This window comes from Malaclemys terrapin, chromosome 2, assembly GCF_027887155.1.
Source record: "Malaclemys terrapin pileata isolate rMalTer1 chromosome 2, rMalTer1.hap1, whole genome shotgun sequence".
NCBI lineage: Eukaryota > Metazoa > Chordata > Testudines > Emydidae > Malaclemys > Malaclemys terrapin.
This window is the reverse complement of record NC_071506.1, coordinates 12,261,610-12,287,893: the sequence shown is the minus strand read 5'-3', so window position 1 is coordinate 12,287,893 and position 26,284 is coordinate 12,261,610. Positions and strand designations below refer to the sequence as shown.

The 26,284-nt window shown below is 42.4% G+C and overlaps 1 protein-coding gene across 1 annotated transcript in view; it reads right to left on the bottom strand.

The window, feature by feature from the left end:
* Positions 1–26,284, bottom strand: part of FAM135B (family with sequence similarity 135 member B) — a 252,805-nt gene that overhangs the window by 191,041 nt on the left and 35,480 nt on the right. Inside the window, exon 2 of the mRNA XM_054017181.1 lies at positions 22,440–22,519. Coding sequence (XP_053873156.1) covers positions 22,440–22,519 — 80 coding nt within the window. The remainder of the gene's footprint in view (positions 1–22,439; positions 22,520–26,284) is intronic.

The window sequence follows — 26,284 nt, the reverse complement described above, 5'->3', positions numbered from 1 at the left end:
GTGGGTAATCTCCTATACTGAATAATTTGTTTACTAAATAAGAAAACTTTGCATGGCTGCTGCATGTGTTTTCAGTCAAGTGTTTCTCTGCTGTAAGTTCAACTGTGACCAAATTTACAAAAAACACCACCACCAGAGGAGTCACTACAGGGCCAGTGCTACAATTAAAGCAAACTAGGCGGTTGCCTAGGGCACCAAGATTTGGGGGCGCCAAAAAGCGGTGCCCCCAATTTTTTTTTACAGCGTTCCTGGGCTGGGATGCTGGCGACGCGCTGACACGTGCGGCTCAGACTCCCTCTCCCAGCGCAGCGGCCGCTCCACTTCTCCCGCCTCCCAGGCTAGCGGTGCCAATCAGCTGTTTGGCGCCGCAAGCCTGGGAGGGGAGGAAAATTAGAGCGGGGACGGCATGCTCGGAGAGGAGGCGGAGCAGAGGTGAGCTGGGGTGGCGAGCTGCCATACGGCTCCCTGGGCTGGGGGAGGTGGGGTGCCTCAGGGCGGGGGGGGAAGCTGCCGCAGGGCTCCCCACCCCAGCTCACCTCTGCTACACTCCCCTCCCCGAGCACGCCATCGCTGCTCCACTTCTCCCGCCTCCCAGGCTAGCGGTGCCAATCAGCTGTTTGGCGCCGCAAGCCTGGGAGGGGAGGAAAATTAGAGCGGGGACCGCATGCTCGGAGAGGAGGCGGAGCAGAGGTGAGCTGGGGTGGCGAGCTGCCATACGGCTCCCTGGGCTGGGGGAGGTGGGGTGCCTCAGGGCGTGGGGGGGAAGCTGCCGCAGGGATCCCCACCCCAGCTCACCTCTGCTACACTCCCCTCCCCGAGCACGCCATCGCTGCTCCACTTCTCCCGCCTCCCAGGCTAGCGGTGCCAATCAGCTGTTTGGCGCCGCAAGCCTGGGAAGGAAGGAGAATTAGAGCGGGGCGACGTGCTCAGGGAGGAGGCGGAGCAGAGATGAGCTGGGGTGGGGAGCTGCCGCACGGTTCCCCGGGGGGAGGGAGCTGCCGTGGGGGGAGCAACTCAGGGCGGGGGGGAGGGTGTGTGTGCAAGGTGTAAGTTTCGCCTAGGGCCCGAAACTTCCTTGCACCAGCCCTGGGTCACTAAACATATAGAAGGACAGACCCAGACAAGAACCCTGGAGAGACGTGAGGGTGGGCAATGGTGAGCAACATATGAATATACCAAAATGAAAAATATTTTCAATTTTGGATACAGTATATCATTTTTAAAAACGGCATAGACATTCTGGGAGGCCTATAATCCACTCTTTGCTTTATGGACCACAAACCCTTTGGGGAATGTCTATGACAATATGAATATTGCTAATTACAGAGGGACAAGAGATTAGGAGAGTGGTCCAATCTTAAATGTTTAAATTAAACAATTCACTTTTGACATTTTTTGTTTTTTCAAGGAAAAGGTTAGAAACAAAATGAAAATGCTGAATTGCAAGAGGATTAGGCACTACATTCAGAAAGGAGACTTTGGCGTTGCAATGCCTGACTCCTAGGCACCCTACCACACAGTGGAGACCCCTATCCAAACCCCTGTTCTGCCTGGTTTGGAGCAGGGACTGAAGCCAGGTCCCTCACAGCCCCAGAAGATGCCTTAACCACTGGGTGTGGTTGTGTTCTATGAAGTTGTTCCACTTTGTATAAAATGCTTAAATAGTCATTATGCCAGAGAGATAGATTGGCTCTATAGCCCACTAATTAGGGCACTCGGCTGGGATACAGGAGAGTCAGTTTCAAGTTCTTGATCCAGTGAATAATTATTTATACAGAGAGAGACTGAGACATACAGAGTAATCTGGTGGTTAGGGTGCTCACCTAGGGTGACCAGACAGCAAGTGTGAAAAATCAGGACGGGGGTGGGGGGTAATAGGAGCCTATATAAGAAAAAGATCCAAAAATCGGGACTGTCCCTATAAAATCGGGACATCTGGTCATCCTACGCTCACCTGAGATAGAGGAAATGTGGGTTCAAATCCCCCCCCCCCCCCAAATCAGCAGAGCTGGGGATTAAAACATTTACCTCCCAGGTCAACACCCTAGCTATTGGTTATTCTGGGAACATACGCACAGCCACCTTCCTGATCTACTTGCCCTGGTTGTCTTTTGTGCAGGCCCCAAACCAGTAGATGTGCTCAGAGCACTCTTACCAGATCAGGCTCTGCTGGTGAGATGTGGGGGAAGCCTAGTTTGAGAATCAAAATGGGCCTAGACATGTGAGCACCTCATTAGCTGTGGGGAGACATCAGTGGATAGCTGACGTTACTAGATTCCAAAACCAGAAGGGACCATTGTGATCATCTAGTCTGACCTCCTCTATAACACAGACCATAGAATCAGCCCGAAAGAATTCCTAGAACAGAGCTTTTAGAAAAAAAATCCAATCTTGATTTAAAATTGCTACTCTTGGAGACTACAGCACAACCCTTGTTAACTGCACATACAGTACTATGTTAACGCACACTTTTAGTTCCTGCCAGCATCGTCTACACACACCAGTTAGCATGCAACATGCTGGTATGGACTAAAATTTACACCCTACTAGTGCAGACTAAAGCAGTGTAGAGAACCCTTATGTACCTAGGGGAATTTAGGCGCTAGAGTTAGGAGACAGCTGAGCGCTGGTTTTGAGAATTCAGTGGTACCTGAATATTGGACTCACTCACTCAGAAGTTAACTGCTTGTGTACCTTGTTAATCTAGCCCTAGATACGCAATATGCAGAGCTGGCAAAAACTAAACCAATCAAAAACATTTCCCCACCAAAAAACTTGAAAAAGAAACGTCTTCGTCTGAACGTTTTGTTGTAAAAGTTCTACATTAAATTTGTTTCATTTCACATCTCAAGTTTCAGTTTAGTTTTTAATTTTTAATTGGACTTTTATTTCCCCCCCCTTTTAATATTTCTTTAAAAGGGTGAGAAGTGTAGAAAAGGAGGAGTAAAAAAACCCTAAAAATCCAGAAACCCTTTTCAGTTTTTGAAATACCAAAATTAAGAATTTCAAAATGAAATTAAAAGGCAGTTTTTGATATGGACATTTTCATTGAGAGATTACAATTTTTGTCCAAATTTTTAATAAAGATGTTTTGTTTGATTTTTTTGAGGGGGTAAATAATGTTGATTTTTCTATCAGCTCTGCGTATGAGTTATCTAGCCCATGCACATGCCTGGATAATACTGTCCTCTATGCTATGATTTTTAGTGTTTTTGCAGCCCACCACTCAGTGTGTGCTACACCATCTCCTCTATGCCTGCTCTACAGAGGATACGTGCTTGCTACGGCTGCCAGCCAGAGAACATAGCCCATTGGGAGCTCAAGATGTAGAAGTTCATGCCCTCCTTCGCTCTGGAGTTCCTGAATCTAACTGCCATTGATGACCAAGATGACAATCTTTACACTTTGTCCAATCTAAACTTAGATGTCCAAAGCACTGGAGTGACATTTTGGCTTTACTGAAATCAATGGCAAAACTCCCACTGACTTCAATAGGACCAAGATTTCTCCCTAGGTCTTACAGTACTTTTCTTAGCAGAGAATTCTACCTCATCATTGGTTTCCCCATCCCGCATTTCTCATGCGCCCCAGACTAATGGGAATTTGGGATGCATGTGGAATGCAGAATCAAATCCTAGAAATTTTCCCTGATATTTGTCTTAATTTTTTCCTCTTTTGAATGTCACCTATTTCCTTGTAGGCATATCACATCACACCACAATAAATAATTCCTGTTACTACTTGGGACAATTATGCAGCATGTCAAAGTGTCAGTTTCTACATATGGTTCAAATGACAGATGTGAATGAAGTTTTACTGGTGGCCTGTCATATAGGATTATAGCTCTGGTCAGTCATCATCAGTTTTATTGAAATTAACTTGCCATTCTCTGGTTTCAGACAATGGCATAAAGAGGTCTGGCATAAGCTATCCATTTTTGATTGAATCATGACTATTTCGGGCTCAAAATGCATAGGAAATGCATAAGTTTTAGTTCAGACATTGAAAAGTAATGAGTTATTTTGAGTGCACAACTTGATACCCAATTTCAGGAAATACCCAGCCTCTGAAAACATTAAAATGTTTCAAATACAACCTAGATGGATCTATTATATGGAGCTACTATAAGGTGGGTGCATAACTGGTTGGAAAATTGTTCCCAGAGAGTAGTTATCAGTGGTTCACAGTCAGGGTGGAAGGGCATAATGACTGGGGTCCCGCTGGGATCGGTTCTGGGACCGGTTCTGTTCAATATCTTCATCAATGATTTAGATAATGGCATAGAGAGTACACTTATAAAGTTTGTGGATGATACTAAGCTGGGAGGGGTTGTAAGTGCTTTGGAGGATAGGATTAAAATTCAAAATGATCTGGACAAACTGGAGAAATTGTCTCAAGTAAACAGGATGAAATTCAATAAGGACAAATGCAAAGTACTCCACTTAGGAAGGAACAATCAGTTGCACACATACGAAATGGGAAATGGCTGCCTAGGAAGAAGTACTGCAGAAAGGGATCTAGGGGTCATAGCGGAGCACAAGCTAAATATGAGTCAACAGTGTAATGCTTTGTAAAAAAAGCAAACCTCATTCAGGGATGTATTAGCAGGAGTGTTGTAAGCAAGACACGAGAAGTAATTCTTCCGCTCTACTCCATGCTGATTAGGTCTCAACTGGAGTATTGTGTCCAGCTCTGCGCGCCACATTTCAGGAAAGATGTGGACAAACTGGAGAAGGTCCAGAGAAGAGCAAAAAAAATGATTAAAGATCTAGAAAACACGACCTATGAGGGAAGATTGAAAAAATGGGTTTGTTTCGTCTGGAAAAGAGAAGACTGAGAGGGGGCATGATAACAGTTTTCAAGTACATAAAAGGTTGTTACAAGGAGGAGGGAGAAAAAATGTTCTTCTTAACCTCTGAGGATAGGACAAGAAGCAATGGGCTTAAATTGCAGCAAGGGCAGTTTAGGTTGGACATTAGGAAAAACTTCCCAACTGTCAAAGTGGTTAAGCATTGGGATAAATTGCCTAGGGTGGTGTTGGAATCTCCATCATTGGGGATTTTTGAGAGCAGGTTGGACAATCACCTGTCAGGGATGGTCTAGATAATACTTAGTCCTGCCTTGAGTGCAGGGGACTGGACTAGATGACCTCTTGAGGTCCCTTCCAGTCCTGTGATCCTATGATTCTATAAATTGGGCACCCAAAATCACTAGAGACTTATGCAAATCTAGTAACTGACAGCAGGACTTGCCCCAGATCTTCAAAGCCAAGTAATATTCAAAAGCATAGGTTAGAGATCATGCCACAAACTGCCGTCTAATACTGCACCAATACAAAGTGAGCTGCAAATACTCCTTCTAAAAGACTGCAAAATAATGCGACTGCCCCTTCAATAATACCCTTCCATTAAGAAAAGTGTATTTCATCAAGACCCCCATATTCCCACGTCAGCTATAACCAGCTAAATATGATGTGCTCTATACAAAGGAAATGATTTAAAGAGACACCATGATTTTTTGAATTAGTGTGATCAAAAAGTTAGAATTTCCACTCCTCTAGTTTGACTTTTGATTAAAGCCACACATTTCTAATCTTAACCTTGCCTTTTGACATTTCCAATTAGCCTAGCAGAACAAATTATATAAAACTGCCTCTCTAACCATACATAGATTCTGTGAAGATGAAAAGCAAGATATGCTATTAATTTCCTTGTGTGAAAGGTCCTAATATAAATGTAGTCTCTTATCTCTGTATTGCTTTCTAAACCAAGGTTCATTTTTCAGGCATGCTGAAATGTGAGATGATGGAATCGCTGACCTACTTAGCACTAGCTGAAAATGTTCTTTTTACTTTTTTAAACTTTTGACACTTTGTTAAAATAAACAGAATTCAGGGGTTGCTTTAAATAAAAAAGTAATTATTAGGTCTAAGCCTGTTATGAATAGAGGTCGCAGAGGTCCTTCTGTATTTGTACAAGGAACTTCTGAAAATAACTGGGATTTAATAACTTAGATGTGCAAACAGGCAGTATAACAGGTGAATAATGGTGTAGCTAACATACCCATGTATTCCAGATGTGTTAAGCATTTGAAAAAGTCCCCAAGTAAAAAAATAGTACATCACAACTCCTAGAAGTTAAAAAAATTGAGGTGGCCCTACTCAATGAGTAGCATCACTGGGCTCAATTGATTTTGGCCCTACACCTTGTGTAACCAGAAAGGCCCCTCACCAGTGGAGAAAGGGTTAAAAAGACCCTATGGGCCGGGCTAGCCCCGCCCCACCATACCTGCAGCCAATGCTAAGCCTGGAGGGAGAATAAAAGGAGAGAACCTGGCTCAGTTCAGGGCTGACTGCTGAGGAAGCAGGGTGAAGCTCTCTCTCTCTCTCTCTCTCTCTCTCTCTCTCTCTCTCTCTCTCTCTCTGTGAAGGGAGCTTTGCAGGTGGAGAAAAAGGACTGACAGCCAGGGCAACCACTGGGAGAGAAGCACTGAGCCCCAGGAGACAGCAACACTCAACTAAGGAACTATTTAGAAGACTGGGGATGACCCAGTAGTGGGTTGAGTTTACTTTATTGCTTGGAAACGTTTAGGGGCTAAGCCCCTTCAGCCCCGACCCACCCCTCAATGGGGTTAAGACTGTAGGAACACCCAGTGGACATTAGGGGACAGAGACTCTCCCCATCACTCCCCTCAGTGAGTCTTGCAGCCATGTCAGGATGCCAGGAAGGTCCACTTCTACCACACCTTTACACTGGAGTTATGCCACCTCTGTGTCCTCCCAATTCTGCGTACGGTCATAGACTCTTGTGCAATATAGACTCATAGACTCATAGACTTTAAGGTCAGAAGGGACCATTATGATCATCTAGTCTGATCTCCCGCATGATGCAGGCCACAAAAGCTGACCCACCCCTTTTCCCTTGACTCAGCTGTTGAAGTCCCCAAATCCTGTGATTTAAAGACTTCAAGTCGCAGAGAATCCTCCAGCTAGCGACCCCCGCCCCATGCTGCGGAGAAAGGCGAAAAACCTCCAGGGCCTCTGCCAATCTACTCTGGAGGAAAATTCCTTCCCGACCCCAAATATGGCGATCAGTAGAACCCCGAGCATGCAGGCAAGATTCTCCAGCCAGACCCTCATTGACCATTGATACTATTTACCAGCGATGGCACGTTGTTGATTAATTGACTAAAATCACGTTATCCCATCAAACCATTCCCTCCATAAACTTATCTAGCTTAATCTTAAAGCCAGAGAGGTCTTTTGCCCCCACTGTTTCCCTCGGAAGGCTGTTCCAAAATTTCACCCCTCTGATGGTTAGAAACCTTCGTCTAATTTCAAGCCTAAACTTCCCCACGGCCAGTTTATATCCATTCGTTCTCATGTCCACATTAGTACTGAGCTGAAATAATTCCTCTCCCTCCCTGGTATTTATCCCTCTGATATATTTAAAGAGAGCAATCATATCCCCCCTCAGTCTTCTTTTGGTTAGGGTAAACAAACCGAGCTCCTCAAGTCTCCTTTCATACAACAGGTTTTCCATTCCTCTGATCATCCTAGTGGCCCTTCTCTGTACCCATTCCAGTTTGAGTTCATCCTTTTTAAACATGGGAGACCAGAACTGCACACAGTACTCCAAATGAGGTCTCACCAGTGCCTTGTATAACGGAAGCAGCACCTCCTTATCCCTACTAGATATACCTCGCCTAATGCATCCCAAGACCGCATTAGCTTTTTTCACGGCCACGTCACATTGCCCACTCATAGTCATCCTGCGGTCAACCAGGACTCCGAGGTCCTTCTCCTCCTCTGTTACTTCCAACAGATGCGTCCCCAGCTTATAACTAAAATTCTTGTTAGTCATCCCTAAATGCATCACCTTACACTTTTCACTATTAAATTTCATCCTATTTCTGTTACTCCAATTTACAAGGTCATTGGAGTCTCCCTGCAGGATATCCCGATCCTTCTCCGAATTGGCAATACCTCCCAACTTTGTGTCATCCACAAACTTTATCAGCCCACTCCTACATTTGGTTCCGAGGTCATTAATAAATAGATTAAATAAAACTGGACCCAAAACCGAACCTTGAGGAACTCCACTGGTGACCTCCCTCCAACCTGACAGTTCACCTTTCAGTATGACCCGCTGCAGTCTCCCCTTTAATCAGTTCTTTATCCACCTCTGGATTTTCATATAGATCCCCATCTTTTCCAATTTAACCAATAATTCCTCGTGTGGTACTGTATCAAACGCTTTACTGAAATCGAGGTATATTAGGTCCACCGCATTTCCCTTATCTAAAAAGTCTGTTACTTTCTCAAAGAAGGAGATCAGGTTGGTTTGGCACGATCTGCCTTTCGTAAAACCATGTTGTAATTTGTCGCAATTGCCATTGACCTCAAGGTCCTTAACTACTTTCTCCTTCAAAATTTTTTCCAAGACCTCGCATGCTACAGATGTTAAACTAACAGGCCTGTAGTTACCCGGGTCACTTTTTTTCCCTTTCTTGAAAATAGGAACCACATTAGCTATTCTCCAGTCCAGCGGTACCACCCCCGAGTTTATACATTCATTAAAAATTATTGCTAACGGGCTTGCAATTTCTCACGCCAGTTCCTTCAATATTCTCGGATGAAGATCATCCGGTCCGCCCGATTTAGTCCCGTTAAGCTGTTCAAGTTTGGCTTCCACCTCGGATACGGTAATGTCAATCCCCCCTCCTTTATTCCCCTCTGTCACGCTGCCACTATTCCTAAGCCCTTCATTAGCCTCATTAAAGACCGATGCAAAATATTCGTTTAGATATTGTGCCATGCCTAGATTATCCTTAATCTCCACTCCATCTACAGTCTTCAGCGGTCCCTGAGGGCCCATCCAAATTACGTCAGCCACCCAGCTGCCTATGAGCTGCAGCACCGTTCAGAATCTCTGTGGTGCTGTGGCCCTCCCATGCCTCCCCTACTCCCGCATCCCCATGCCTCTCCTGTACCCAGCTTGCAAGGGGGTCCTCAAAAGACAGCCTTATGTCTGTCTTCCACAATGCCTGGATTAGAGAGATCCTCCCTCAGCAAGATACAAGGCATTTAGAGCCCCTTTATGTTGCTCTGACCCTTATACCTAGTGTAAAGGGCCCAGAATGGGCCCACAAATCTCTCCAAAGTGCTTAAATCAGTAAAGGAATGCTTTCACCTTCTCTTATGTTCCCCTTCTTACAGTTTCTTCTTTTTATGTTGTCCGATTTTTTCTCCCTTACCTCAAACAAATTTTGGAGCATTTTTTGTTCAGATCCTAAACTCCCAACCTCTGCTTTTCCAGGTACTTGGAATTTCTGATTATCTACCATAACACCCACCATAGCTAGAAATTATTTCTAGTGCACCTCATTCCTAGAGTATTTCAGATTTTATATAGATATGATGCACGCCCGGTAAATATAATGCGTATTTACCTGGAACACTCTACTCTCCCCTTTTTTTTACAGGTGGGTTTGATAAGACCTGAAAACAAATTAGAATGTATTCATTCAAAATTAAATGTCTCCCCATTCTATGTTTCAAAAAGAATAAATTTATCTTCACTTAATGGAGGCAGAAATTACTTTTCAAATTGTTATTGAAACTAATGACTGTAATTTTATACAATTCCACAATTCATGGTGCTATTTCTTCTTGCTCTAATGAGCAAAGAAGTGCAATACTTGTGTTGACTGTATTGAGATTCATGAGAGCATTAGCAACAAAATATTTTCTCCAAAAGTGGAAGAAACATGCAATTCCTTTACTGAAAGCTGCTTTAAGATTCTTAAACAGTAATAAGGAGGTTTTGGTCAAATATTAACTGATAGTCATTAAAAACATGGGGAAAGAGTTGCCAGTGAAGAAGCTTACACATCAGAGGCCTGATTCACCTGTTACTCCTTTGAATCATGCCCTAGGTGCAAGACAGACACAAACATCAGTGTAACTTGAACTGATTTGATATTCAGTGGGCATGAAACAGCATCGTTTACATTAGAATGGTGTTCTACAAGGACCAGTTTCAACATTGTTGTAAGGTGGTACAATTCCCATTGGAATAAACAGGAACTGCAATCCTGAAACTGCTGCAGGCATAAACAAATGCAGGAGGGGTCTCCTTTTCTTACCTTCTTATTAGTTCCACTCTATACAGGTTCTTATATAGCACTCAGACACTACAGTGATGAGTGCATTCCAGCAGCACATTAAGCAATGGGACTACACATTTCTTTGTTCTCTCATCCTTTCCCCAGGGGGAGAAGCATGTGCAATGGAGTGTCTTATTTTGGTAGGGTCTTTTTGGTTGTTGTTTTTAATATACCCGTTGCTATGTGTTCATATTAGAGAAGGCAAGGTCAAAGAAACAGGCCTTGCATTTGCTTTTCTTGCACTACCAGAAGTCAAACTGCTCATTCTACATCTCCATTTAATGCCAAATCACTGCTTTGCCACATACACCTGTTTTATTACACTCTTACTAATGCCATGTCATTTAAATCACAATCTGCATCACGACTGAACTTGGACAGGACATTTCTATGGGAGTTGCAACTGTTTTCTCCAGGCTGCACTTCACCTCTGGTTTATATAGATGCTGTCTCAGTCTGCCCTACCTTATTCCTGGCAGGTACGATTCCCGCATATAATACACAATACAATGTAGCCAACAGTTTAAAACAATTAAAACCTATTTTCTGCAATTACAGCCTACGGTAAAGTTTTCAAGGGGATTTATCTATGCAGAAAGTTTTAAGAGCTGGTAACAAGCCATTTTTAAACTAGAGAAACAAAGAAACATTGGCCACAAATCAGAAGTACTAAGTAATTTATTTAATTGTGTGTAACTCAAAGACGGGTTGAGCAATTTTCTTCAGACAAATTCTCCTTAGCCTTCAGAGTAAACCCGCTACAGTGTACGGGGGTGGGACTGGTCTAAAAATAGGGCTTATAATTAATAATAAATAATGCCTATTTCTTATATAGTAGTTTTCTTGGGAAGTGCTTCACAATCTTTAATGTATTTAACCTCACAGGTTGAAAAAAAGAGGGCATGTTTAATCTTGAGAACAAAAGACTGAGTGAGGAAAGGGCTGATAAGTCTTCAGATAGTTTAAGGGATGTTACAGAGAGGACGGTGATCAATTATTCTCCACGTCCACTGGAGGTAGGACAAGAAGTTAGGGGCTTAAAGCTGCAGCAAGGGAGATTCAGGTTAGATATTAGGAAAAACTTTGTAACTATAAGATTAATTAAGCTCCTGAATAAGCTTCCAAGGAAGGCTGTGGAATCCCCGTCATTGGAGGTTTTTAAGAACAGGCGGGGCAGACACCGGCCAGGGATGATTTAGGTTTACTTGGTTCTGCCTCAGAGCAGGAGGCTGGAATCGATGACTTCATGAGGTCCCTTCTGGGACACCCCAATATTCACCACTGTCATGTAATTAGGATATGTTTGGTACAAAGTATGCCTTGTGAGGTATCATCCTAAAAGTCTTGATCTGCTAGACATTAATATCTTGTTGGATTGTATGTGCTATTGTCATGTGTGAAGTTATGAAGTTTGGCTATGTATGTGTTACTGAAACATGCAGTGGGTGATTCGGATCTCTATCTATCGCCTCAGACAGGTCCGTCCTCCCCGTCATCCTCCATAGTGCGGGAACCTCCGCAGGGATCAGAGCCCAGCGTCCAACCCAGCACCGAGGCTGACATCAAGACCGGGACTAAGGCCAGTACCATCCCTGTCATCACACAGGAAATATCAGCATGAGAGGACCCCTGAAAGTTGGAGGGTCAAGTGACCCAGTGCCACAAAGGACATTATCCTTTTCCTCCCCGGACGAGGCAGTAGAGGGCTCATCTGCCGCATTTCCGTCTATGTACAATAAAGCCTACCAAGAGCTACAGAAGGGTAGCACAAAATCTGTGCCTCCAGGCGGAGGTGGTGTCAGAAGAAGCAGATCCCATGGTGGGTCCTTCAAAAATGGCTTTACCCTTGATCAAGACCATCCAGAAAACCACCAAGACACTATGGCAAACTCCCGCCTCCATTCCCCCCACGGCCAAGGGTGTGGAAAGGAAGTACTTTGTACCCTCCAAGAGGTACGAATACCTATTCAATCACCGTCAGCTGGGCACGCTGGTTGTGGCAGTGGCAAACGCAAAAGAAAGACAAGGGCAGCAGAGTCCTACATCCAAATTTAAGGAGGCAAAAAAGCTGGACTTCTTTGGCCATAAGGTCTTTACCACCGGGGGGCTCCAATTTCAGACTGCCAATCAACAAGCGGTCCTCAGCCGCTATAATTGTAACTCTTTGAACACTTTATCCAAGTTTAAGGAGTTACTCCCAGCTGACACTCACTCCGACTTTTGGAGGCATCCTCAAGGAGGGCAAGACTATTGCAAGAACCTCCTTGAAAGCTGCATTGGATTCAGTGGATATCCACATGATGTCCATCACTATAGCCATGTGAAGGAGCTCGTGGCTGCAAGTTTTGGGCCTCCCACATGAGGTCCAACAAACGATTCAGGATGTGCCCTTCAATGGCTTGGGTCTGTTCGCAGAGCAAACAGACTCTAGGCTCCATAGTCTCAAAGACTCAAGAGCAACATTAAAATCCCTGGGGCTCCATGCGCCAGCCCCACAAAGAAAGGATTTTAAGCCTTAGCCCCCGCCACACTTCTACCCCTCTCAACCCAGAAAAGATTACAGAGCGCGGCGAGGCAGTCTTCAGCTCCTAAGCAAAACTTTGAAGGTGCGCCCAGGGGTGATGCACCAGTCATAATCCCAGATCCTTCTTCCTGTTTCATGAATCATCTATCCCATTTCTACCAAGCCTGGGCCCAGATCACCTCGAACCAGTGGGTCTTACATGGTAGAATTGGAATATTCTCTCCAATTCTGTTCCCTTCCTCCCTCTCACCCCCTTTCCCCATCCCTCGTCATGGACTCTTCTCACAAGCAATTTCTCATACAGGAAGAGCAAGCGCTTCCAGAAGCTGGAGCAGTAGAGGAGGCCCCTCAGGAGTTTCTCAAGGGAAAGGGTTTCTATTCCCGATATTTCCTAATCCCAAAAGCCAAAGGTGGGTTAAGACCCATTTTGGACCTGTGGAACCTCAACAAATTCATGAAAAAGCTGAAGTTACGCATGATCTCTCTGGCTTCCATTATTCCCTCCCTGGATCTGGGGAACTGGTACGCCGCCTTTGACTTCAAAGATGCATACTTCCATGCATCGATCTTGCTGTCCAATATGCAGTTTCTCTGCTTTGTGGTCAACAATGCCCATTATCAGTTCATGGTTTTCCCCTTCAGGCTATTGGCAGTCCCTCAGGGGTTCACCAAATGCATGTCGGTTGTAGCTGCATTCCTGAAGAGGCGACATGTACAATTTTTCCTGTATCTAGATGACTGCCTTGTCAAGAGCCGTACCAAATCCCAGGTGGAACAGCACGTTAACCTCATACGATCGACTTTCAGAAAGCTCAGGCTAATACTGAATGTGCCGAAATCAACTTTAACCACTACCCAGAGGATAGAGCCCATCAGAGCTCTCTTAGATTCAGGTCAAGCCAAAGCATTCCTTCTGGAGTCCTGTTTTCTGACTCTAGGCGCCATCATAGAGGTCCTAACGCGATACCCACGACTATGGCTCAAGGTTGCCTAAAACTGCTCGGTCACATGGCCGCTTGTACGTATATAGTATAGCACGTGAGACTTCGACCCCAGTCTTTGCAGTGTGCAGGCCATCCCGAGACCACCTAGACAAGTTTGTTACACTTCCTCCTCTGGTTATTGAGTCCCTCCTGTGGTGCTCAACTCGCAAGTGGTGTGCGCGGGAGTGCCCTTCTCCAGGCCCCAGCCCTTGATGTCTCTAGTCACGGACGCGTCGGCAATGGGATGGGGGGTGCACTTAGGAGGACTGAGGGCCTCTGGTTCCAGGCAGAACTTTCGCTGCACATCAACGTCAGGGAGCTAAGAGTGGTCTGCCTTGCTTGCCAGATGTTCCAGGCCCATCTGGAAGGCAGAAGTGTATCTGTGTTGACCGACAACATGGCAGCGATGTTCTATATAAACACACAGGGTGGTGCTCGTTCCTCTCCCCTGTGCTGGGAAGCCCTCAAGCTGTGGCACTTCTGCATCGCCCATTCGCTACACCTAGAGGCATAGTACCTTCCAGGCTCTCGGAACGAACTGGCCGATCATCTCAGCATGTCATTTCACAATCACAAGTGATCCCTCCGCCCAGATGTTGTGATCAACATCTTCCAACAGTGGGGGTTTTCCCAAATAGATGTGTTTGCAACAAAATACCACAGGAAGCATCACCAGTTTTGCTCCTTCCTGAATCACAGGACTGTATATGTACTGCCTTACAGTATATATGTACATTTATATTAACATTTACATTATATAAGTAAGTTAACATTAACTTCCTGGAAGTCCCAAGGGTTGGTCTCAAATTCACAAGTTTGGTCGGTCCCTGATTTCATTTCTCCATGGAGAGTTTTGGGAGCTAAAAGCTATGCTATTTCTGCAACGGAAAATACTTATTCCTTTCATTCTTCACCACCTTCAGTGTTGTCACCTCCCATGGTTTCATTGCAAGTCCCATGTTATTTTTATTTTTCTTAGCATCCCAGCTGCTGAAATGAAAAGGTCAGCTTTTATTTTTTGAAAGAGAAAGTTCCTGACCCTCATGGTTGTGGAGAAACCTTGAAAAATCTGAATGCAAAGGCCTCAATAAAACAGAAGGCAAATACAAACAACCATACATTTTAAAGTCAATCTCAGGAATTTTGGGGCTCTGACTCATGGTTTTATAATACTTTGGGCTGCCAGGGCTGCTTCTTTCATAGTGTGTATTATTAAAACTTGCAATGCTTTAATTTCTCCCACCCACCCACCCCCACACAAGATCTCTATATATATTTGGGCAGATCAGTGACAATAGAATAAAGGAATGCCCTGTTGGGAGAGAGAGAGAGAGATACCTGGTATGAATGACGTGTGCTTGACATGAATGCGTGCGTTGCAAGTTAGAAACCAAAGCAAGGGCTTGAGGTTAAGGACTATTAGAACTCTTTGTCCAAAAACAATCTTATGTTCCAAGAAAAATATGAAAAATTATCAGAAAAGGAACTAACACCAAGTGGACTGATGTAAAATTGTATACGACTTGGAGGAAATGGCATGCCTTGGATCATGGCGGCCCGCCCAGGATTGTCTCTTTAAAATTGTGCGGGTAAAAGGCCTAGTAAACAAAGGCAAAGGACCGATGATGTGATGGCATGAACTATAAATGGATGCCTATGATTTCTGCAAATCAGAGTAGTTTATTGATCCAGATTCCTGTGTGGATATAGATGTGGTTTTGCCAGCTCCCCGCATCCTATGATCTTATCCTGAAGGAAGGAACCTTGACTAGCCATTGGGACCATTCTGACCTTTGGACTCTGGTATAGTATGTTTGGGGTGTAAATATGAAGTGAGTAAGGTTTGTTCTGTAATCAATAAAGACCATTTAGAGTATTGTATACAACACTGTGTCCGGTATCTGTTTGCTCTCCATCCCGTAGGGAGACCTCTATTGCGGGACTAACAAATGGTGGAGAAGGTGGAGAGGGGAGAGATATTAAGGAGTGCCGGATTTCGAGACGGGGGTCTTACAGTGTTGGGGGGGGGTCTTTATTTAAGACTAATAACGGTAACTCCTTATCTGTAAAATTTGTAAAAATTTTGTGAGAGAAAGAAACAACACACATGGGGAGATACCACATGGTGTTAGTTTAATAATGTTTAAAAAAAAAAGTGAAGGGGTGGAAGAGGCACCCCAGTGGACTAAAGTTAAAGCCCCTTCTCTGTTAGAGAAGAAAATTATTGCATTTGGGGTTTGCCCTTGGATAGAAGGTTTGGTGGAACCAGATGTAATACCGGATACCTTAAAAAAACATGTTTAAAAAATATGTACAGTTATACAAGCCTAATGCTAGTAAAAGCAAACGGCCGTAGTATGGCTGTTGTGGCAAGCTGTAAAAAAGGCAATTGCATCTAAGGGGGGAATCACAAGCATTTCTCACAGTTGGTGCCAGAAAACTATAGCAGCATTGAAAAAGCAAGTAAAAACACAGGAACTGCTAGTTGCGGCTCTGTGTCAAAAACAATAAATTATAAAAAATAAAGTAACGTATTTAAAATTAACATAAAAAAATCATGTCCTGAAGTCTAAATGGGTTAAACCATTTTCCATCATAAATAAAATTTCACCTACTGTAGTGCAAATTAACAAAACAAAAGTGGGTCCACACCGCACAATTAAAGTTATGGCCTAAAAATTAAATAACATTCCTTTCTTTCTCTTTTAGTTTATCTTACACGGGACAAGAAATGCTCAATTGCACCAAAAATTATCCTGTACGGACCTTGGATTTAAAGTGTAAATACGGTGCTACAATTTTTGTAATTGGTTTATTACTTATGCTTCCTTTGCTTTGCATTTTGTGCTTAGTTAAAAAAAAAAAAAAAAAAAGTGTTGTGTGCATTATATTTTAAAAAAAAATACCAACGCTCGAGCAAAAATAAAAAAGCTTATTGTAAGTATTTAAAATAATATGGCCAAAAACATCGGACATTATTCCAATGGAATAAAGGCCATGGCTTCAATATGAAGAATCCTCATAATACAAAAAGGGTAAAAATATGGTTTTTGGCTTTTATGTTTTTTAAATATTTGGAAACATGTAGGGGTACATGAATATACATACGGAAGCACCTCTAAAACGAAGGTATAAATCAAAGGAAATAATACATTTGACCATTCGTGGAACAAAATGAAAAAAACAGGGCCAAACAAAACTAAATGTTTAAAAAAAAAAAAAACTTTAAAAAATTTAAAATATGGTGAAAAAATGGCAAAAATGTAACATGAAAATATCAAAGCCAAAAAATTTCAAAGAGCAATAAAAATAATTGTACATACTAAAACAAAAAGTCACTTAAGGTTTAAATTTAGTTATAATAAAAACAATCTAAATATAAGTATTTTAAACTGTACCTTTTAAAGTTTAAAATTTAATGTAGTCACCCTAAATGTGCCTAATAAAAAAAATTGGCTAATATTCGTGTAAAATAAAATAAGTCAATGGCTCTTAAATTATAAAAAATATGTATAATAGCAAATCCTTCCATAATAATAAAATTAAGTTGTTTTAGGAAAATTAATGGAGGAATTATTTAAAAAAATGTGGGGGGGTGTCAAGGCTGTATCCCCACTTTGAACTTTAGGGTACAAATGTAGGGGCCTGCATGAAAACTTCTAAGGTTAACTACCAGCTTAGCCCTGGTCAGCTGCCACCATTTCCAATGGATTCCCCCCCTGGGAAGCCTTGAAAAACCTTCACCAATTCCCTGGTGAATACAGATCCAAACCCCTTGGATCTAAAACAAGGAGAAATTAACCATTCCCCTCTTTCCTCCCACCAACTCCTGGTGAATACAGATCCAACCCCCTTGGATCTTAAAACAAGGAAAAATTAACCATTCCCCTCCTTCCTCCCACCAACTCCTGGTGAATCAAGATCCAAACCCCTTGGATCTTAAAACAAGGAAAAATCAATCAGGTTCTTAAAAAGAAGGCTTTTAATTAAAGAAAAAGGTAAAAATCATCTCTGTAAAATCAGTATGGAAATTAACCTTACAGGGTAATCAAACTTAAAGAGCTTAGAGGACTCCCCTCTAGTCTCAGGTTCAAAGTACAGCAAACAAAGATAAACACTCTAGTAAAAGGTACATTTACAAGTTGAGAAAACAAAGGAAAACTAACACGCCTTGCCTGGCTATTTACTTACAAGTTTGAAATAGGAGAGACTTGTTTAGAAAGATGTGGAGAACCTGGATTGATGTCTGGTCCCTCTCAGTCCGGAGAGCGAACACACTCCCAAACAAAGAACACAAACAAAAGCCTCCCCCCCTTTGAATGTAAAGATACTTTACATTTGAAAGTATCTTGTCCCCTTATTGGTCCTTTAGGTCAGATGCCAGCCAGGTTACCTGAGCTTCTTAACCCTTTACAGGGAAAAGGATTTTGGAGTCTCTGGCCAGGAGGGATTTTATAGTACTGTACACAGGACAGCTGTTACCCTTCCCTTTATAGTTATGACAGGGGGGTTTATGTTTATTAATCAAATATCGGTAAACAAAATCGCACCAAGAATCATGGCAGACGAGCACCCATATAGGAGGGAAATAGTAATCAAAGCCCCAACTATTGTAAATCAAACAATCTGATTTAAAAAAGCACAAGTAAACATAAGTGCACAACATCCAAAGTGTATGCCATATGCCTTGCCTCTATTACAAGCATGGCAACAACAATAAAAAAACAGAACTATACAAAATAAAAAAGGTATAGAAAAATATATCGTAGGTGACATTGAAGCTGAAGTTTTAAACTCATTTAATATTAAAACGTTACCAAAAATGTCAGCCTTGGGTAAAATTTTAGGGGCTATACAGACACATGTAACGCAACATGTTGCATTACCGAAACAAGGAATAAGAAGTGTGGAACTCCAATTAAAACAATCCCAAGCCTTAAAAACATGTCTAAATGTAAATCTATTTGGTGTGTCTAAAATTAACAATAAAACCGTACTAGCAGTACAATGTTTACAAATGCAAACTTATAAAATAAAATACAATACATTAAAAAAATTGTTAATCTGTTAAGTAATGGGCAATAGCTTTTTAAATGGTTCAAAAATCCTCATATATAAAATCAACAAATTACATAATACAAAATATATATATAAAGTTTAATTAAAATTAAGCCACTCTGAGGGGAAAGTAAAAAGGAAAAATACTGTTACACATCACAAAAAAGAAAAAAGCAGCAATGGCCTGGGTGTTGCCAAAAATCATTAATAAAATGTTATGGCAAATAAAATTAAGTGAAACATACTTAATTGAAAAAATATATATAAATTAATCAAATTAACAAAACATCATAAAAACGAAGCAAATGGGTAACTTGGTCCCTAAAGAAATGTCATTTAAACCATTCAAGTGAACAATGGCACAAAAGTGTTTAATTTAGTCAATGGGTGTATCTGTGTGGTAACCACTAAAAAACATGTATTTTTAAAAAGTATAACAAAAAAAGGCCCAATTAAGTCATGTAAATGTAATGTAACAAAGGTCATTATTAATAAAATGATTTACCAAGGTCCTCTATTTAAAAAAAAATGTTTAAAAACCAAAAAATGTAAACTGGCCCTTCAATTTCAAAAATACATTGGAAACAACAACAAGAATAATTAATAAAAGCAAATAAATCAGGCAATATGCAAAAAATGTATCTAAGTCTGCTCAGCTAAACAAATTTTTTGATTCACAATGGTCAAATATTAAAATGGGGGGGAGAGGAAGAATTGGTAATTTCTCATTGGTATAATTTTTTTTTAAAATGGTCTCCCAGTGTCACAGCTCTTCTACATTTAATGCTACATCCTATTGTAATATTATTTGCATTACTAATTTTGTTAACCTTTATTATGCTATGTTCATACTGCCGAATAAAAAAGCAACAAAAAGTTTTAAAGCAAGTAATATATAAAATTAAATTGCTTGCAAAATTATAGAGTAATACAATAATTAATGGCATTAATCATGTATCAAGAGGGCGGAATGTATATATATATATATATCAATGTACATTGCGATTCATATATCCATGTAATATGTTATAGGTCATTGAGGCCTGGTATGACTGACGCGTGCTTGACATCGAATGCGTGCGTTGCAAGTTAGCAACCGAAGCAAGGACTTAATGTTAAGGACTATTAGAACTCTTTATGCAAAAACAATCTTATGTTTCGAGAAAATTACGAAAATCATCAGACAAGGAAATAACACCAAATGGACTAATGTAAAATTGCATAAACATTAAAGACAAGGCACGCCTTAAATCATGGCAGCCCACCCAAAATTGTCTCTTTACAATTGTGCAGGTAAAAGGCCTAGTAAACAAAGGCAAAGAACCGATGATGCGACAAAACTGAACTATAAATAAATGCCTATAATTTCTGCAAATCAATGTCATCTATGAATCCAGAGTCCCGTGTGAATATAAATGTGGTTTTGCCGGCTCCCCGCATCTTATGATCTTATCCAACAAAAGAAACTTCGACTGGCCATCGGAACCATTCTGACCTTTAACTCTAGTATAGTATTTTTGGGGTGTAAATGTAAAGAAAGGAAGGTTTGTTTTATAATCAATAAAAAGCATTTAAAGTATGGTGTACCACTACTGTGTCCGGTATCTGCTTGCTCCCCATCCTGTAGGAAAACCTCTATTTCGGTCTAGCAGTCCAACTGATTAGCTTAACCTTCAGCCCCATTAAATGGTGCTCTTCCACAGGCTTTATGAATCAATTACAAAACCCTAACAAAGCTAGCCAAGGAAGAATCTTTTAAAGCCTTAACAGCTTAAATACCCCCTGCCTTGATGTTAGCCCTGTAAAGCTATTAAACTCCTGCCTGGATTGCATTAGCATCATGCAAGTCTGCTGCTAATCCTATAACCACTAAAAAAAGAACAGGAGTACTTGTGGCCCCTTAGAGACTAACAAATTTATTAGAGCATAAGCTTTCGTGGACGTAACCACTGTACGTTTTGCCTTCTGTTTATAAGTGTGGGGTTTTTTTGAGACCGATGAAAACATTGCAGCCTCATTTGTCTTTCAGGCATGTACAAATGTTAGGAGGAAGAAAATGCTAGGTGCACCGTCAATGAAATGAAGAAACAGGAGAGGAAGGAAGTAGTTTTACCCATTTCTTGGACAACATGCTCATTCACTTGGTTTAAAATGCAGAACTGCATTACATTATATTCCTTTTTATAACAGGAAGGTAAAGTTAGATTTAAAATGTAGTGCAGCTACTAGCTTTTGGCTGTGCTCGAAACAGCCTCTGTCACAGCCTTCTGCTAACAGGGCCCAATCTAAAGCCCACAGGAGTTAATGAAAAAATTCCAAATGACTTCAGTGGATTTTGGATTAGACCATAGTTGTTTATCCTGACCTAGTGTCCCTTTGTTCAGAAGGAACAAAGCACTACACCATTTACAGGTCAGATGGCCAGCTGCACTTTCCTAGGCTGGCCACACCCTAAAGAGAGACAGAGGGCAAGACAGAGTGTTCCCATTGCTTCCCTCCCGAGGTTCCACCAGGGAAGGGGCAGCTTTAATTCCACAAGAGCTCCGTATGGGTTGCGGGGGTGGAAGCAGCAGCGGGGTTGTTGACATCAACGCCTCATGTCCCAAACTATGCTCCCTCCCCAGCCAGTGCCACCCTTTGGGAGGGGCTCTCCTGAGTCCTTGCAGGATGCCTTGCAGAGGAACCGTACTAACCTTCTTGCAGTACAGGTCCTGCTGCTTGGCACTCTGCACTCAGGTCCAGGTCAGCTTCCTCCAGCCAAAACCTCATAGTGTATTTGGTCATATTTTATATAAACAATAGCCATCCCATTAGCAGCTGCTGAAATGCCATCACTGCTGTAATGCAACGTGGCCACGTGCTGAACACTACCCAATAGTTCCAGGCAGGAAATGGAGAATTCCCATATCCAGCAAACCATAGAGAAGCTTTCACATAGGTGATTTCATTGTTATTCCGCCATTCCTAGCCCAACTTTGCAGCCTTTTGAGATTCAGCAAGCCCAGATGAAATTCAGAGAAACATCTGAATTTCTGGTTGTTTACCTGAACTTCCTTTCAGTCATTACTTTACATTTCATGTCTTTGAGCACAAACTGCTCATTCCTATGTGCAGCAGCCCGGAGGGTTGTTTTATTCACATATTCACTTCCTCTAGAAATGGTTCCCTATTGAATCTGGCTCTGCATCTCACACAAACACACCATGAGGTTTGGGATCAGATTAAAATCTGAGAACTGGAGCCCATCTCTTTAACAGGCCCAACCAAAACACGGTCTCTAAATGCCCCTGAGCTTCAGGAGAAGTTCAGATCTGGATCTAAACCCAGATTTGTACTTGGATGATCTCTCACTTAGGGTACGTCCAGACTACCCGCCGTATAGGCAGGTAGCGATCTATTTCGTCTCGTTAAGATGCGATATAGCAATCCCCAAACGTGCTCCCCGTCGACTCCGGAACTCCACTGGAGCGAGCGGCGGTAGCAGAATCGACGGGGGAGCCGCGGCCGTCGATCCCGCGCCATGAGGACGGGAGGTAAGTCGGAATAATATATGCCGACTTCAGCTACGGTATTCCCGTAGCTAAAGTTGCGTATCTTACATCAACCCCGCACCCCCACTCCAGTGTAGACCAAGCCTTACTCTGTTTTCCCCAATCTGAACAAATGAATCCAGCTCTCATCAGGTCACTTTCCTATGAATTTCTCACCTGTTTGCTCTACGATTGTTGCAGCCAGTCTATGGGGAATCCTGGATGGAAGTTTCAACCCTGCTCGTATCTGGTAGTATCTAGAGAGAGGATTTTAAAAAGAAATGCTGTTATACAGATGACTACTCCGTTCAATATGAGAAAAATAGTTAGAACACACAATGGATATTTACGCTAGTTCAGAGAGCAAATATGCAGCTATGATATTAAGGAGAGCAGGTGGATTGGACTGTTAAATATTATGGCCCTGATTCTCCTCTCATTCACATAAGCTTTATACAAGTTTAATTCCATTGACTTCAAGGAAATTAGTCCTGATTTACACCAACGTGAGAGGAGGATTAAACCCAATATGTGTTTAATACGAAGAGCTGTGACAAGAAAAGCTTGCTTCGAGAAAAGAAGAGTCCATGATGCAATGCAACACGATCGAACAGGATGCATTGAAAAGTTAACACAAGTGAAAACACGAAAGAAATGTTTGTACATTATCCACCCCCCCCTCACCTCCCCCGGTTAACATGCTTCTATTCACATTATGATTATTATTAACAAGGCAACTCTATACGTACAGGTCTAGGCCCACTTGCATTGTAGTTATTTGCTATCAATGGGCCAAATCTTGTGCTACACACACAGGCTCTGACTTTCATTTTTGTCAGTGGATGCTCTCCCACCTTCCAGTTCCCATGTATGTGCTCCTGCCCCCGACTGGTGGCTTGTCGGTGCTGAGCACCCCTTATTTTTTTCAGTAGGTGCTTGAGCCCTGGTGCACCCACGGAGTCAGCGCTTATGGTTACACCTATCAGGACAGTACCTGGCCACGGAACGTGAGAGAACAGCAATGGAAATTTTGCTTGAATGAGAGTTAAGTGCACTGCAGGACTCTATGAAAAATTTGCATATATCTGCATACAGCTTTCATATATAAATATAGAGGTATATTCCCCAACAAAAATCTTCATTAGCCAAGAGTAACAGGCACCATAGTCCAACGAACAGCGTCCTGCCATGTAATTCAGGATATCTGGGTTCTGTTCACAACCTGCTGTGTGTCTTGGAGTCATTTCACTTGTGTGTGTGTCTGTGTTTCTTCTCCTACTCTTTGCCTGGTCTATTTACATTATGAATTCTTTGGGGCAGGTATTGTACGACTGTTCAACTTAGAAAAGACACAGCTAAGGGAACATATGATAGGGGTCCATAAAATCATGAATGGTGTGAGGAAAGTGAATAGGGATGTGTTACTTATCCCTTTACATATGACAAGAATTAGGCATCACCCGATGAAATTAATAGACAGCATGTTTGGAACAAACAAAGAAATACTTCTTCACACAATGCACAGTCAACCTGTGGGACTCGTTGCCATGGGATCTTGTGAAGGCCAAAAGTATAACTGGGTTCAATAAAGCATTAGAGAGAGGATAGGCCCATCGATGGCTAGAAGTCAAGATGGTCAGGGGTCCAACCCCATGATCTGAGTGTCCTTAAATCTACAACTGCCAGTAGCTGGGACTGGACCACAGAGGACAGATCACTTGATAATTGCCCTGGTCTGTTCATTCTCTGTGAAGCATCTAGCACTGGCTACTCTTGGAAGACAGGATACTGGGTTAGTTGGACCACTGGTCTGACTCAGTATGGCCATTCTTATGTTCTTATATCTGTTATAATGTGTATGTACAATGCCTAGCACAGTGGAGCCCTGGAGAGATCCCCATGCAAAGAGTGGGATTTGAGCAAACCCTCCTTGCAGAAAAGGGTTCAGGCCCAGCCACCCGAACCTGGCAAATCCCTGAGGTTCTGCGTGGACCCCATAGCACGTCCGTACTGTCGCTGCCCCCTGGCACCAGATATAGGCAAGACCTGCAGGCGAGAAGCCAGTACTTCATTTATTGGTCATAAGCTGCCTAAAACCCCCACACTCACACCCTACACCCATTTTGCTGATGCATAATTGGGAACTGAGTCCAAGTGCAAAGTCCCTGCTTTTCCTCCTCCTTACATTGGTTTTACACAGCTGTAGGATCAATGACTTCAGTCAAGGTTCGCCTGATTTACCCCGGGACATGGGAGGGGAGAGTTGAGCTGAAGGTGTTTAATCAAAGTGAAAATATACAGTAATCCATTTTTTTTAATGATAACAGCCTGCTTGCTCTATCAGCAAAATCAAAAGTACCTTTCTAAATTAAAATACTAATATCACTACTAGCCATAGTGGATGGTTGCCAGAAATACGTAACAAGACTCTTTAGTATGCAGACATTAACTGGTAACATGTTTTATCACAGAAACATACATAGGATATCAGGGTTGGAAGGGACCTCAGGAGATCATCTAGTCCAACCCCCTGCTCAAAGCAGGACCAATCCCTAATTAAATCATTCAACAGATTTTTGCCCCAGATTCCCTAAAGGATTGAACTCACAAGCATGGGTTTAGCAGGCCAATGCACAAACCACTGAGCTATCCCTCCCCCCAAATCCCTGTCACACTGGACTAATTCCCAGTGCATAATCCTGACTGCATGTGCATCTTTCATAGGGAAAAATAAAACCCTATCATTTCTGCCTGCCTGTTTTATTCCTTTATGCCTAAAGATTCTGACTGTTCAGGAAACACTGGAAGGGATGAGCAACTATTCAGCTAGAAAGCAGAAGATGTTCTGACTGCAGAGTTTTACCCTAGGATAGCATTTGAGCGCTCCTTAAACAAACTCAGCCATTGCTTCCACAGCTCTGCACACTGCATCATTCCTTACATGCATCATCCTCCATGTCTAAACTGCACCACGCTCCCTTTTCTTTAGCTTTCCCCTGAGGCATCCTGCTCTTTTTGCTTTTACCCACGCCGGCTTTCAAAGGAATATGTTGATCTAAAGCAATATGGTTGCACCAGTTTAAAGTTTGCATTACTCTGTGAGACAGCAGCCATTTCTCTTTTTTAAAAGATTATAGATGAAGGACCTACCACTGCCTTGCATAGTAGGAAGAGTATCCAGGCTCTGCACAGTTAAGGTTGAAACTACCTCTCCATTATAAAGCCCAATTCTCCACTGCCTTGCTCCCTGTGTCATCGTTTATTCCTGTGCCAAGCACGAACGGAGCAGGAGTACAATACTACTGAATTAGAATGGCATGTGACTTTTACTTTGCACGAAGAGTCCTGTGGCACCTCATAGACTAACAGATGTATTGGAGCATAAGCTTTCGTGGGTGAATACCCACTTCGTCAAACGCATTTACTTTGCACAGTTTCACATGACAAGGTGCAAAACAGCCATTTCTGCAACAAACCAAGGCACAGCCCAGGCTGTGTCACCCCTGTCCTGCAACCTTTGGTGCCTTACCATGCCTTACTGGAGAAGCTCCCACCTGGGCTGCTCACAAACAGCCTTCCAGCATGCAAGCCACACCCATATCATGTGTGAGTAACTGCAGCCTGCTAGTTACCCCCCTAGCTTTCACCAGCCTTGGTTGTACGGCCGGGTGACCCCAACATGCCTCCAGTCCCAGATTTTCTCCCAGGCATCTATGTCCTGTACTGCCCAGCACTCTGCAAGGCAGTACAAATATATTAAGTCCATTATTCCTTTAAGGGAATAATATTCCAGTTTATTACCTCAGAGTTACCTAGATACTTTATCTTAAACACACTGGATTAGATAAAACAATGAAACAAGTTTACTAACTACAAAGAGATAGATTTTAAGTGAGTAATGAGACATACAAGTCAGAAATGGTTACAAGAAAAATAAAGATAAAAGCTTATTAGTTTCTACTTAAGAAACCTTAGTTGCAAAGCAAACTTTCTCACCACATGCTCCAGCAGATTGCCGAGCA